At 43.2% G+C, this 15,493-nt stretch overlaps 1 protein-coding gene across 2 annotated transcripts; it reads left to right on the forward strand.

Annotated features, from left to right (window-relative positions):
- Nucleotides 1-1,195: 1,195 nt before the first annotated feature.
- LOC117677644 (urokinase plasminogen activator surface receptor-like) lies at nucleotides 1,196-14,004 on the forward strand. 2 transcript variants are annotated; one of them, XM_034437964.3, is made up of 8 exons: nucleotides 1,196-1,285; nucleotides 1,819-1,874; nucleotides 4,298-4,417; nucleotides 6,202-6,336; nucleotides 7,252-7,392; nucleotides 9,316-9,459; nucleotides 11,230-11,367; nucleotides 13,680-14,004. In XM_034437964.3, the coding sequence occupies exons 2-8, from the start codon at nucleotides 1,829-1,831 to the stop codon at nucleotides 13,886-13,888; spliced, it is 933 nt and encodes a 310-aa protein (XP_034293855.2). In that variant the 5' UTR covers nucleotides 1,196-1,285; nucleotides 1,819-1,828; the 3' UTR covers nucleotides 13,889-14,004. The 2 variants fall into 2 exon arrangements, with proteins under 2 accessions (XP_034293855.2, XP_034293856.1); XM_034437965.3 differs by lacking the exon at nucleotides 11,230-11,367.
- Nucleotides 14,005-15,493: the final 1,489 nt, after the last annotated feature.

Raw genomic sequence — 15,493 nt, forward strand, 5'->3', positions numbered from 1 at the left:
ATGGATTGAACTTCTATCACTTGACATTTCGAGATGGAATTTTGACCAGCCCTAAAGGTTTTGGCATCTGGTGGGATTGGAGAAGACTCCTAGGGAGACATTCTGGTTGGATTCACACAACCTATTTAACCTTACACTCCAGAGAAGAAAGTGTACTTGTATTCACCTAATATGCTGTGGTCAAGCAAAACCATAGGATGGTTTTATGTAATACCTGGTTTATTTATTTACAACTATTTGAACTGTATGCCTCTTACTCACTAGACTAGACTAAGTCACTCTAGGTTCACTAAATGACACCAGACTGGTGCTGAAGACAGCACGTAGCTTCTTGGGCCCAGCTGAATCACAAATGACTCAACATCAACCGTTTTAACTCAGTTGAGTTATGTTGTCTGAACCTCAACTTCCTTGTGTTAAAGTTTCAAATATCTAGTTAAAAGTTAGGTTTCCAGAGAAGGTGCTGTGAAGCTAAACTTGACTGATTTATGCTTTAAAAGCCTTCTAGGAGTTATTCTGGAGAAGATCTGAACCTTAACAGAGCAGTCGAAGGGGCCAACACTGATAGACATTTACAAGATTTCTTGCTTGCTTGTTGGCCAAGCGGTTGAGCGTGTTGCAATTTAACCGCCTGGTGTCTGAAAATACTGTGTCCTGTGGTCTAACTGAACCTAAAGGTTGACTCAGCTTTGCATCCTCCTGAGGTTGGTAAAATGAGGATCCAGACTGTTGGGGTGACGGGTCCCTTATATTAAGTTGCAATCTGTCATTATTCAATTATTCCATGTTTTCTCTTATTATTACTTTTATTTTATTATATAAAAGTATATACACTAATATTCCCCTTTTTCTTGCTTCAATCACTTATTCTAACTTTTAATCATGTCGCCCTTTATTAAAAACGTTCTCCTACCTAACTTCTGGTCATGTCACCTACCTAAAAAAAGAAAAGAAAGAGAGAGAAGAGGAAAGACAAATCAGAACAACAACAAAAAAGAGAAATCATCTATCCATCGTGTCTTGCCCGCTTCAATACTTTAATTGCTATGCTTTTTTTGACTTGCCTTGAGAGAGCTCTTTTGAAAGGGTATTTAAAAATATAGGAACAAATTAGCATGGCATTGAATTTGGATTATTCATTGAACGCTGGAGAAGCAGGAAACCCCACCCCTCTGCTTATCCCTTCAAAGGAGGGGCAGTCCAACCGTCCTCCTTGGCTTGGCCATATTTCAGTAGGGATACGTTCCAGGAGATCCCTTTGTCTCATCAAGATCATCAGTTGCTGGTAAGTTAATACGAACGGGCGCCTTGCCAAATCATTTTCTCTAGCTTCTTCTTTTGAGCAACCTGAAATGCTTTGCTCAGGTTTTAAGCCTTTGAATGTCTTTTCTTAGAGGTTGTTTGGATGTACCTGATCCTGGTTTTTTTATAAGGAATGGGTAGATGGGGATGAAGGAGGTTAGGGGTGGTTTGTCTCGAGCAGAAAAGTAATGAGGTCAGTTTTGAAACTCTTAACTTCTTTCTCCTCGCTCTTCATGGACAATTAATTTGCTATGGATCAGGGGTCTCCAAACCTGGTAACTTTAAGACTGGTGGACTTCAACTCCCAGAATTCCCTAGCCAGCTGGCTGGGGAATTCTGGGAGTTGAAGTCCACCCGTCTTAAAGTTTGGAGACTTTTGCTATAGAGTCTACTGTCAAGGTCCTGGGGCAGAATACGGCCCCATCCAGTAGATACTTATTCCCGAAACCGATTGTGGACAAATTCCTTGTCTCTGAAGCACATTATAATTTGCTGCATTTCCCTCTTCTCTGATAGAGTGGCTGTGATGGATAAAGGATCCATTACAATCTTCATTTTTTGTCTTGGGATGGGTAAGTGAAAATTATTTCTCCCTGTTCTTTATTTTAAACTAAAGTTGTCTGGATGGTTTATAAAATAAAGGTGAAGATGAAATCTTCATGTTGATTTCCGACAAAACTGAAGAAGCTTCTTGGATGAGAAGCAAAAGGTTTTTAAAGAAAAGCAAAGTCCAGTTGCCCTTTGAAAAAGCATCTTTGGAACAACCATAGCTGAGAATCTCCATAGATATTCCATTTAGGAAGGTTGCTGCAACCAACCAGACCTTAAACATTCAGTGAGACTCCCCATATATACAAAGCAGCATCTTCTGTATCAAGCTCAATATAAGAACACGGGAAACAAAATTCATATTAGTCCAACTCTCTGCTGGTTTATGGATGATTGTAATCAGAGGTGGTATTCAGCCGGTTTGGACCGATTCAGCTGGTTCGGACCGATTCAGCTGGTTCAGACCGGTTCACCTGAACTGGTAGCGGAAATCCGCCCCCGCCCACCTGCCCCGGCTCTATGCCATTTTATTTAGGCACGTTTTTGCGGCTGCGCGCATGCGTAGGAAGGCGCATGCACCAGCAAAGCACATGTACAGAAGGTACATGTACAGAAGGTCAGGTACATGTATGGACACGGTCTCGCTCACATTTGCGAACCGGTAGGGAAAGTAAGTGAGTATCACCTCTGATTGTAATGCACAAACCAGGAAAAAAAAAGATTATTTCAATGGTTAGCTGAACTTTATTTGGGTTTGAAAGCAAAATATCAGTCATATTACAATAGGGTAAAATTGAGAACAAGGAAAAAAAAGAGGCGATTAGCGAATTATTGACTGTTTCCTAATATGATTTGATTGCTTATTTGTACCCTATGTCTATCATTCAGTGTTGTACCTTATGATTCTTGACGAATATCTTTCTTTTCTTTTATGTACACTGAGAGCATATGCACCAAAGACAAATTCCTTGTGTTTCCAATCACACTTGGCCAATAAAGAATTCAATTCAATTCTATTAGAACTGGAATGTTTTAAAATGAAATTTTCATTGAGGATAAAGCATAGAGCAGATCTAAGACATTATGTATTAATGCAATCAGGGGAACTGGTGAAGAATATTAAAAAGGAAACACAAATCAGCTTGGGGAAACTGAATTAATGGCCAGATAATTAATGGTCTCCTAGCAATAACGATACTTCTTGTCATTTCAGTAAACCACAAGCCTAGGAGGTATTCCGATCAGTTGGTTTAACTCACTTCCCCAGGGAAATTATTGTGTGAACCAAACCAAACCCCTTTCTCCTCAGAGGATGAGAAAATAATGTCCTAAAACAGTGTTTCTCAAACTGTGGCAAGTTTAAGAAGTATGAACTTCCAACTCCCAGAATTCTTTGCGCTGGCTGGGGAATTCTGGGAGTTGCAGTCCATACTTCTTAAACTTGCCAAGGTTGAGAAATACTGTCCTAAAACATTTTGTAGATATAGATCTCCCGAGAAAGCCTGCATGACAGCATGATCAGCTTATTTATTTATATTTACAATAGTGGCTAAAATTGTGGAAACCTTCTGGGAAAAGTGTATTTTTGAGGTTTGATGGCTAATAACACCACTTTTTTTTGGAGTTTCAAGATACTCCTATTCCACTCCTGGAATGGCCTGGGAATAAACCAGACCTTCACCCAATTGAAAATCGATGGAGCCGACTAAAGAAACTGGTTAGTCAGAAGCGACTCAGCAATAAAACCCAGTTAATAGAAGCAATCATTCAATCTTGGTTTCACATTAGAACAGCTGCAGAACTCAAAGACTTGATTCACTCCATGGGAAGATGTTGTAAGGCCGTAATTCATGCTAAAGGTTACCCAATGAAGTATTAACTGACATGGGGATCATTTTTGTATATCTCATTTTTTCTACTGTTTCCCTTTTCTTCTTTATACTGTAACTGCTATTCTAATAGCAAATCCTTCATAAAAGTTATTGCATTCCATTCTTGATTAAATTATCTTTCCATTGATATATAATTTTATGGTACTACTCCATAAAAAGAAAGTGTTGTTATTAGCTAGTTTTAGAAAATACACTTTTCCCAAAAGGCTTCCACAATTTTGGCCACTACTTTAGGTGTATATAAAATTGATTTGCTTCCCGCCTCTTAACCAACGAACCTGAGAGGCTAAATGCACCACTTAGCAACACATCCTACGAAAGTTATCACCGCTTTAAGAGGGCTGTTGCATTCTTCTAAATTGGTGCGGTAGGAAAGTATGGGAAACTGTCATTCCTAAAATTCTGAGTTTGGAAAGACCGGATAACGCAAGGCAGATAATGAAGCACCGAGGCAAGAATTCTTGCAAGTCCAGTCCCGTCGTATCTGGAGAACGTCACTTTGGAAAGATTGTGAAATTTCATTGTTTGGTGGAATGTTGATTCTTCTTCTTCAGCCAATAGCTTGGAGTGCCATAAGTGCTTAATTAACGAAGGGAACTGTTCTAAGGCTCCAGTGGAAGTTTGCAGACCTAACCAAAATGCCTGCTTCACAGTGATCAAGAAGTACCATGGATGTAAGTCTTCTTCTTCAAAGGGTGGTGTCTGTGTGTGGGGGGAACTCTTGAGTCGGTTTGTGACTCCTGGGATCTTCCTGAGAAGATTTCAGATCTTCCTCCTAGGTTGAGAGAGAATGACTAGTTTAGACTAGTCATCCAGCTGGCTTCACGAACAGGCTTGATCTGGTTGGTTTCCAGATCTCAATCAATCAAAACTCAATCAATCAAAACAGAGCTGGAAGGGATCTTAGAGGTCTTCGAGTCCAGCTGTCTGCTCAAGCAGGAGACCCTATCCAGTGTTGGCGAAACTTTTCAGCTCTGAGTGCCAAAACAAGAGCACGCACATGCGGGCAAGCCCCGGAAACCGCAAGAGCAGCTCCCCGGTGTGAATGTGCGCGCCGGGAAGCTGAGCTTCCGGTTTCTGGTGTGTGCATGTGCACCGGTCACATGATCTTCCAGTTTCTGGCACACATATGTGCACGAAGGCCAGCTGGTCAACTAAGGAGAGATTTCTTGTGGACAGTTACAACAATTAATCTGTGGAACAATTTGCCTCCAGAAGTTGTGACTGCTCCAACACCCTGCCTAAGCAGTGGGTTGGACTAGAAGACCTCCAAGGTCCCTTCCAATTCTGTTATTCTATTCTATTCTATTCTATTCTATTCTATTCTATTCTATTCTATTCTATTCTATTCCATTCCATTCCATTCCATTCCATTCCACTCCACTCCACTCCACTCCACTCCTGTATTCTATTCTATTCTATTCTATTCTATTCTATTCTATTCTATTCTATTCTATTCTATTCTATTCTATTCTATTCTATTCTATTCTATTCTATTCTATTCCATTCCATTCCATTCCATTCCATTCCATTCCACTCCACTCCACTCCACTCCTCTATTCTATTCTATTCTATTCTATTCTATTCTATTCTATTCTATTCTATTCTATTCGATTCGATTCGATTCCACTCCACTCCACTCCACTCCACTCCACTCCACTCCACTCCTCTATTCTATTCTATTCTATTCTATTCTATTCTATTCTATTCTATTCTATTCTATTCCATTCCATTCCATTCCATTCCATTCCACTCCACTCCACTCCACTCCACTCCACTCCACTCCACTCCACTCCTCTATTCTATTCTATTCTATTCTATTCTATTCTATTCTATTCTATTCTATTCTATTCTATTCTATTCTATTCTATTCTATTCCATTCCATTCCATTCCATTCCATTCCACTCCACTCCACTCCACTCCACTCCACTCCACTCCTCTATTCTATTCTATTCTATTCTATTCTATTCTATTCTATTCTATTCTATTCTATTCGATTCGATTCGATTCGATTCGATTCGATTCCACTCCACTCCACTCCACTCCACTCCACTCCACTCCTCTATTCTATTCTATTCTATTCTATTCTATTCTATTCTATTCTATTCTATTCTATTCTATTCTATTCTATTCTATTCTATTCCATTCCATTCCATTCCACTCCACTCCACTCCACTCCACTCCACTCCACTCCACTCCTCTATTCTATTCTATTCTATTCTATTCTATTCTATTCTATTCCATTCCATTCCATTCCATTCCATTCCATTCCATTCCATTCCATTCCACTCCACTCCACTCCACTCCACTCCACTCCACTCCACCTTTATGACCCAGTAAATCACATAGTAGATTGCAACCAACTGCACAAGATGATTGTGCAACTCCAAATAGACTCTTCAGAAAATATTTCCATCTGATGGTAAGTAACCTCATGATTTATTATTTTCCTTGCAGTGGGCGCAGATACAGCAAAACAGGGCTGTGGATCCTCAAACGATTGCCGTAGGTACCCCATGGGCACGAAGGGCTCCTTGTTCCGAACCATGTGGTGTTGTTCTTCAGATCTTTGCCAACCCATCCATTTGCCTGGTACGTCAAAGGGGGAAAGCCACAGAAGCGTGTCTGGAACCCAGAACGCAATACTTCCTGTTTCAGCCCTGAAGCCATTTTGGGAGCATCTTCAGGGCTGCCACAGCGAGGCCGGTTGGCACTGTGGGAACGTGAGGGGGGAGGTAGAGATAGTTGGGGGTGACGTGTAGCCAAAATAACACTCTTCCCCACGGGAGCCAAGGATGTCCTCACCAGGTGTTTGAAAGCCGTGGACTAAAGTCAGCCGAATTGGGGACTGTGACCTGATTGGACCAAGTGATGGACATGTGACCTGGGGGGGGCAAGAACTTTGGGTTTTGATTTGGGTAGGGAAAACCTCAGGTCCTTCAGAGTTGGGTTTTCCCCAGCTGTGCCAATATGGCATTCCTAATAAACTCTTACTTTGAGGAAACGTTGGGTCAACTTCAGAGTTTTGATTGTGTTGGATCTGTTACTTGGAACCCTGACATCTTGAGGAAGTCTAGGCAGGTTGTGGGTTTGTGACTTTATAGCACAATGATTTAGGGACCACGAGACCTACAATAGAACATGTCAACTTTGGTGGCAGTGAAATAACACAAATTCAGTCCAAGATGCTGTAGGTCAGGGGTTACCTGACCTCTGGGCCGTGGCCGGTGGTGGGATTCAGCTGGCTTGGGCCGGTTCAGGCGAACCGGTAGTTAAATTGCTGGCTGGCCCCGCCCCTTCCCACCCCGCCCCTTCCAGGAGTCCCCACGCGCCCATTTTGGCTCCGAGGTAAGTACAGGGAGGCCTCCTAGGCCCAAAACAGGGGGGGGGGGTTGTGTAAGTTCGAGTACATTTGCCCGTATTTTGGGGGGTGTTTGGATTGCTGCCAATGATGGAATTGGATGAGTGAATTGAGCAAATTCTCTCCTTGCCTGTCATTTCAAACAGTCAACCAAGATGGATCGCAAAATGGGCTTGTGTGCCAAAGTTGCATTGGGGGCCCAGCCGAATGCAGCCTGACGGCCCCTTCGCGGCAATGCTCCGGGAGTGCAGATCGGTGCGTGCAAATCTCCCAGCGTTTCTTTCCAGGTACAAGTGGGTGTCAATTTGAGATAACGTGGCAGGGCACACCACCTTCTCTCTTCCAGTTGGTGGACGGGGGATGGGGTGGTGGTGTTATTCGTGGTTTCTGTTTGTTGCTTAGAATTTTCTACCATCGTGAAAAATAGCTACTTTCCTACTGAAGAAAGAAAAGAAGAGAATTAAAAGAAACCTCTCCCCTTAAGGCAGGGGTGTCAAACTCAATTTCATTGAGGATCGCATCAGGGTTGTATTTGACCTTGGTGGGGAGGCGTGGGGGCGTGGCCAGGCTGGGTGTGGCCAGCTCAATGTCACTCGTGTCAGGGGCCTGTGTGGTGGCCTGAGCGCTTTGCCAGTGAAAACGGGCTCCCGAGCTCCGTTTCCGGCTGCGACGGCCTCCTGCAACCCTCTGCCAGCAAAAACGGAGCTCAGGAGGGCTGCATGCAGCCCTCGTGAGCTCCGTTTTCAGCTGCAACAGCCTCCTGTAATCCGTTGCCAGCAAAAACGAAGCACGGCCCTCCGGAGCTCTGTTTTCACTGGCAGAGTCACCCTGGTCCTATCCATCACTGTTTCCAGGGTGGCCCCACAGGCCAGATCTAAGCACCCCATGGGCCCGTGGGCCTTGAGTTTGCCTTAAAGTGCAACAGTTTGTTACATAAATGTAGCTCATAAGCAGTTCAATCCCTTAGCCGCACTGAAAAAAAAGTAGCACAAATTTAGCAGGAAGCTTTTAATTAAAAGTACAAGAACTCAAAAGTTTTATTTTATTTAACTGGCCAACCTGTGAATTTACTTCTGAACCTGTGTGTGTGTGTGTGTGTGTGTGTGTGTGTGTAAGTAAAATCACAAGGTGGCCAGTTAAATATATATAAAGAAGAATATATGGAATCATTTTTAGTAGAATGCTTATGGAAATCTTCCCAAATTAAAGAAGACTTCTTGCATCATAGAACTCTGGGAACTATTAGGGAGGTGCCCGCTTCACCCGCTTTTTCCTCACACAAACTGTCTTCTCTTGCTCCTCTGGAATGCAGCCCCTCCCTCCTGGGAATCCAGACTACATTCCATCCCATTCTGTCACACCGTAAGAGAGAATGATTGAGGGAATTAGGTATGTCTTGTCTAATGAAAAGAAGGACTACAGGGTGACATGATAATAGTCTTGTAGTACTTGAGGGGCTGTCATAGAGAAGAGGGGGTCGACATAGTCTCCAAAGCATCAAAGGGTCAGGAGAAGAAGTAATGGATGGAAGTTTATCAAAGAGAGATCCAACCTAGAAATGAGGAGAAATTTCCGGACAGTGAGAACAATTAATCAGTGGAATGGATTATCTCCAGAAGTTGTGAATGCTCCATCACTGGAAGTTTTCAAGAAGAAACTGGACAACCATCTCTCCAGAATGGTATAGGGGAGGGGTGAAATGCTCTGAAATCTGCTACTGCTTCGCTTCGCGCATGCGCCAAACACACACTTCATGTGCATGCGCACTGCAGACGTTAGCACGCACCGCTGAAAAAAGAGGATTAAGAAGCCTTTTCTGAGTCTTCAAAGATTAGTAGAACAGCAGGGGGGGGAAACAGCTGTGCCGCGCGATTTAGATTAGCTAGAAAGCAGGATTTCCTGCTTTCTAGTGAATATAAATCATCCGGAACAGCTGATCGTCGCACAGTTGATTGTCGGAAATACCGGTTCACCTGAACTGGTAGCAATTTCTTACTACCGATTCGGGCGAACCGGTTCTAACTGGTAGCATTTCACCCCTGGTATAGGGTCACCTGTCTGAGTAGGGGGGTTGAACTAGAAGACCTATATTAAGATCCCTTCCAATCCCCTTATTCTATCTTCTACAAGTATTGCTAACGCACTTTGAACAGACTATGATAAATTGTAATCCTGGTGCATAAGAATCATTGGATGATTGTCCTCTTCAGGAGAAGAACTAGAGCCCATCATAAAAGGATGTGGAAATAGCTCCTTCAAAGATCTGCAGGTGCTCTACCAGATTGGAAAGGACTTTGCTTTCCTTGACCAAAAAGTCTGTGGCCAATCCAACTGCAATAATAGAAGTTTTCCAGGTAAGTCCATCAAAGTCATTGTCCTTTTTTTCATCTTATTCTGTCATATTGTCAAGTGCCCTGAATCTTTTGAACTGGAGCGATATAGAAATAGAGGCATGAATAAATGTAAATATAAATAGCTACCCCTCCCTACCCAGTCCACCACGAGATGGCAGTAAAAAGGTATGGAAATGTAATGAATTAATAATTTATTCCAGTGTTTCTCAACCGTGGACTTCAATTCCCAGAATTCCATGCTGGCTAGGGAATTCTGGGAGTTGAAGTCCACACATCTTCAAATGGCCCAGGTTGAGAAACACAGATTTAATTCTACTCTGCCTGGAATCGTTACTAAAGTCAGATGGAGGAATAATGATTGTGCAATCTCAGCAATGAACAATTTATTTACAGATAATATCTTTTTGGAAAATGTGCCTTTGTTTTAAATTATCGTAAAACAAGCAGAGAGTGTTGCTGAGAGGGAAGAGGGAAACGAGTATCTCTGTTTATATATCTGTATATGCTATGTCGTTAAATAATGTTTTTTTTTTAATGGAAAAGAAATAAAAATAGAGGCAGGAAGACAGTTCAAGACCACATAGTTTAAGGAAATGCCAGTTTTTGGCAAAAAATCTTGTAAATCACCATGGGTTGACCCAAAATATGGGTGGTATCCAAAATACAGTCACATGACCACAGGAATGTGACCTGGCCCATGGAAACAATTACAGTGAGAACAAGTGTTTTTAAGAAGAGATTGGACAACAATTTGTCTGAAGTGGTATAGCGTTTCCTGCTTGATCAGGGGGTTGGACTAGAAGACCTCCAAGGTCCCTTCCAACTCTGTTATTCTGAAACTCGAGAACCATGTTATAAGTACCTTTTGGGGGGGTTTGTCAAAACTTTGAATGGTTGCTAATCAGCTGTAAGTCGAGAACTCCCTGTACTGAAAAGCAGCAACTGCATCGTTTTTTAGAACATTTTCCTAGAAAGCAAATTCATGGTTTTGGTTTTGCTTCATTTTAATTGGCTGTAGGCGATCTTTTGTGGCACCGTTATGTGTTTGCGTTTGTATATTCGTGCCTTTTAGTTTATCAATCCACCTAAAGTTATTTGAAAAGAAAATGTGGGAATGGATGAACGAAGACAATAAAGATCAGCTTTTGTACTAGGATCGGGTTATAAGCTAACCACAAGTAAAATCTCTACAAATGGTTTAACTATCTTAACTTTCTCACTTCTTCCATTTCATCTGCTTTCCTTCAGGCTTCCTGGTTTAGAATAGAATAGAACTCCAAAGGACCTATATTAAATAACCTATATTATTTGAGATAAGTGACTGTCTAGTTTCTTCTTAAAAACCTCCAGTGAGCCCACAATTTCTGGAGGCCAGCTGTTCCACTGGTTAATTATCCTCACTATTAGGAAGTTTCTCCTTAATTCCAGGTTGCTTCTCTCCTTGATTAGTTTCCATCCGTTGTTTCTTGTCCTGCCCTCTGGTGCTTTGGAGAATAATTTGACCCCTTCTTCTTTGAGGTATTGCTATCATCGTTACCCCTAATTCTTCTTTTCTCTAGACTAGCCAAACCCAAATCCTGCAGCTGTTCTTCCTATGTTTTAGTCTCCAGGCCTTTGATCATCTTAGTTGCTCTTCTCCAAACTTTTTCCCAAAGTCTCAACATCTTTTTTGTAGTACGGGGACCAAAATTGGTTGCAGTATTCCAGTTTCCACTTGTCATTGGTAGAAACCATGATCAACTCCTTTATTATTTTTTTCCCTACCTACAGAGATCCTTACGGGACAGCCCAATGGGTTACAGTGCTATAGTTATAGTGGTTCAGGCCGTGAAGAGAGCACCCTCCAGAAACAGCAAATTTTGAGGTGCACCGGAGCCATGAACCGGTGTGTCCGTATCATAAAAGGAGGTAAGGAGGAAGACTTACAAGATTGAGCCGATACAAAAGACAGAGAAAGAGAGGGGGAAAAAAAATACATCTCCATACAGGTCGCCCTCAACTTATGACCATTTGTTTAGTGATTGTTTTACATTATAGCAGCACTGAAAAGGTGATTTATGACCAGTCCTCACACTTATGACTGTTGCAGGATCTCCATGATTAAAATATGGGTGCTTGGTAACTGGCATGTATTTATCATAGTTGCAGGATCCCCCTGTCTGTGCCAGCCAGCCAGCTAGCCACTCCTTCCATCTACCCCATCCTTCCATCTATCCATCCATCATCCACCCCATCCTTTTATGTTTCCATATATTCCTCCAGCCATTCCTCCACCCTCCCCCATCATATCACTCCACCCATCTATACATTCATCCATCCATCATATCACCTCATCCATTTACCGGAATACATCCATATATTTCTTCATCCATTCCTCCATCCATCCATCCATCCATCCATCCATCCATCCATCCATCATATCACCCTATCCATCCATTCATCCAATCAACCCACCCATCCATCCATCCATCCATCCATTGATCCAACCACCCATCCCACCATCATATCACTTCATCCATCTACCGGTATACATCCATATATTTCTCCATCTATTCCTCCATCCATCCATCCATCCATCCATCCATCCATCCATCCATCTATCTATCCAACCACCCATCCCTCCATCATATCCCTTCATCCATCTATACATCCATCTATTCACCCATCCATCATATCACCTCATCGATCTACTGGTATACAGTAAATCCATATATTTCTCCAGCCATTCCTCCATCCATCCATCCATCCATCCATCCATCCATCCATCTATCTATCCAACCACCCATCCCTCCATCATATCCCTCCATCCATCTATACATCCATCTATTCATCTATTCACCCATCCATCATATCACCTCATCGATCTACTGGTATACAGTAAATCCATATATTTCTCCAGCCATTCCTCCATCCATCCATCCATCCATCCATCCATCCATCCATCTATCTATCCAACCACCCATCCCTCCATCATATCCCTCCATCCATCTATACATCCATCTATTCATCTATTCATCCATCTATCCATCATATCACCTCATCCATCTACCGGTATACATCCATATATTTCTCCATCCATTCTATCCATCCAACCATCCATCCATCCATCTATCCAACCACCCATCCCTCCATCACATCACCCCATCCATCTATACATTCATATATTCATCCATCCATCTCCAGATACCAAACAGGCACTACCATTTCTGTTAAAATGGTGCAGCCAAATGGCTTCACCTCTCAGGAGTGTCTCCCTGTCACATGACTGTGTGACTTGCAATTTAATGCTTCTTTTCCCACCTCATGTGGCTGACTAAATTTTCTTGAGATTCTTCTTCCTCTCTTTCTGTAGCGGTTATAATTTTCACAAGGTTGCTAGCCTGATGCTCAACCCTCCTCCTTTCTCATCCGGGCTTGGGACCGGCAATGGCAGAGTCAATATTGAAGATCCCTTGCTACCCAATATATTATACAGCATGGGAGGATCTAATGCTAAATCCTTTCCACCTCTGGCATCCATCTTCTGCAGAAGCCTATGCAATGGGTTTCTTTGAGAACAAGGAATTCTTCTTTTGATGCAATGTAAAAATTTCTCCTGTTGCGGATGGATCACCTCCTCGGCCTCCAGCAGCACTCTGCTGGCCAAAAACGGGTCACACGGAAACCTCACGAGGCCCTGTGCGGCCTGTTTTTGGCCTCCCTGGCCTCTAGCAGCACTCTGCCAGCCAGAAACAGGCCACACAGAACCCTCACGAGGCCCTGCGCGGCCCGTTTTTGGCCTCCCTGGCCTCTAGCAGCACTCTGCCGGCCAAAAACAGCCCATGCAGAAACCTCACGAGGCCCTGTGTGGCCCGTTTTTGGCCTCCCTGGCCTCTAGCAGCACTCTGCCGGCCAAAAACAGGCCACGTAGAACCCTCACGAGGCCCTGCGCGGCCCATTTTTGACCGGTAGAGTGCTGCAGGAGGCCAGGGAGGCGGAAAAGGGGTCCTGGGGAGACCACACTCAGCCCATTTTGGCCAGCAGAGGCACCACAGGCTGGTCCTTTGTCATATTTCCAGGCTGGCCCCATGGGCCGGATTTAAGGACCCCGTGGGCTGGATCCAGTCCACAGGCCTTGATTTTGACACTCCTGGTGTTCTCTTGGTGGTTCGATCAGAAAAATATGTTAAAAAAAAGGAAATGTAACCCCTGCTACATAAACTTTTGTTATTGTTTTCCAGAAAATAAAAGCACAGCCGTGACCGTCCAGAAGGGCTGCGCCACAGAATCCATGTGCTGGAGAGACACAGATATATATCTCAGACTGAAGGGAGAAAATTCTCATGCCGAATGTTGTAAAAGGAATCTTTGTAACAAAGCCCACAGTCCCACCAACCCAGAACTGATGACAATTCTCAGTTTATGCTTGGTGTTTACGGTCTATCAATAACCACCCCTGTTTCATCGATGGGTACAGAAATAAATTTGGGACATTCTGGTGGTGGGGTTAGTTTTTGGTTTTGCCTCTGCCGTTCAAATGCATAAACTTGGTTGCTTTTCTAAAAATGTTGCTTTTCTTTCTCCCATTTTTGCCCCCTGAGGAGGTGAAGTCTCCTTTGAATTGACCTCGGCTTCAGGTGAGGTACGGATATGCAGATTTCTGGGCATCCCAAAAGTGCTTTTTCAGGAGGCAACTGGACTTCCTTGTTTTTTCTTTTGAAGACGTTTCGCTTCTCATCCAAGAAGCTTCTTCAGCTCTGACTGGATGGTGGGGAATGGAAGGATTTATAGTCCTTACAGACAGCTGGTCATTTGCATCCTTTTAGAGCAGTGTTTCTCAACCTTGGAAGCTTGAAGATGGGTGGACTTCAACTCCCAGAATCCCCCAGCCAGCGCTGCTGGCTGGGGGATTATGGGAGTTGAAGTCCACCCATCTTCAAGCTACCAAGGTTGAGAAACACTGTTTTAGAGAGTCATTGAGGCCACTTGGAGGTTTATCTGTGTCCTCAGGGTGACCTGAGTGGCGCTCCTGGTTCCTGCGGTCTGCAATTTTTCTTGTTTTTGTTTTTGTTTTTGAAGACATTTCGCTTCTCATCCAAGAAGCTTCTTCAGCTCTGGCAGAGTAAGTGGGGAATGAAAGGAACAGTATAGTTTCTGGGCAACAGTACAGAAATAGGTTGAAGTTGTCTTTCTCCAAGATGTCCTGGAGATACAACGGTTCGTTTAGTGACCATTCAAAGTTACAACAGCACCGAAAAAAGCGACTTATGACGTTTTTCACGCTTACGACCGTTGCAGCATCCCCATGGCCGTGCGAACAAAAATTCGGACGCTTGGCAACTGGTTCATATTCATGATCGTCGCAGCATCCTGGAGTCACATGATCCTCTTTGGTGACCCTCTGACAAGCAAAGTCAATGGGGGAAATCAGATTCACTTAACAACCGGATTACTAACTCAACAGCTGGAATGATTCACTTAACAACAAGTGGCAAGAAAAGTCGTAAAGTGGGGCAAAACTCACTTCAGAAATGTCTCCCTCAGCAACGTAATTTTGGGGCTCAATTATATTCTCAGCTTTCCAGTTGAAACTAAAAGCAATTTGGTCTCCATCCAAATATTAACCAGATCCTGAGCATTGAAGTAAAACTATAGAGCAGTGATGGCTAACCTTATTGCCATCGCGTGCCAAAAGTGTATATTACACAGCATGGGAGGATCTAATGCTAAATGCTTTCCACCTCTGGCATCCATCTTCTGCAGAAGCCTATGCAATGGGTTTCTTTGAGAACAAGGAATTCTTCTTTTGATGCAATGTAAAAATTTCTCCTGTTGCGGATGGATCACCTCCTCAGCCTCCAGCAGCACTCTGCTGGCCAAAAATGGACCACACAGAACCCTGACGAGGCCCTGCGTGGCCCGTTTTCGGCCTCCCTGCCTCTAGCACTTCACAAATGTCTCCCTCAGCAACATAATTTTGGGGCTCAATTATATTCTCAGCTTTCCAGTTGAAACTAAAAGCAATTTGGTCTCCATCCAAATATTAACCAGATCC

The sequence above is a fragment of the Pantherophis guttatus genome, chromosome 10 (assembly GCF_059756535.1).
Source record: "Pantherophis guttatus breed Tessera chromosome 10, ASM5975653v1, whole genome shotgun sequence".
Classification (NCBI taxonomy): Eukaryota; Metazoa; Chordata; class Lepidosauria; order Squamata; family Colubridae; genus Pantherophis; species Pantherophis guttatus.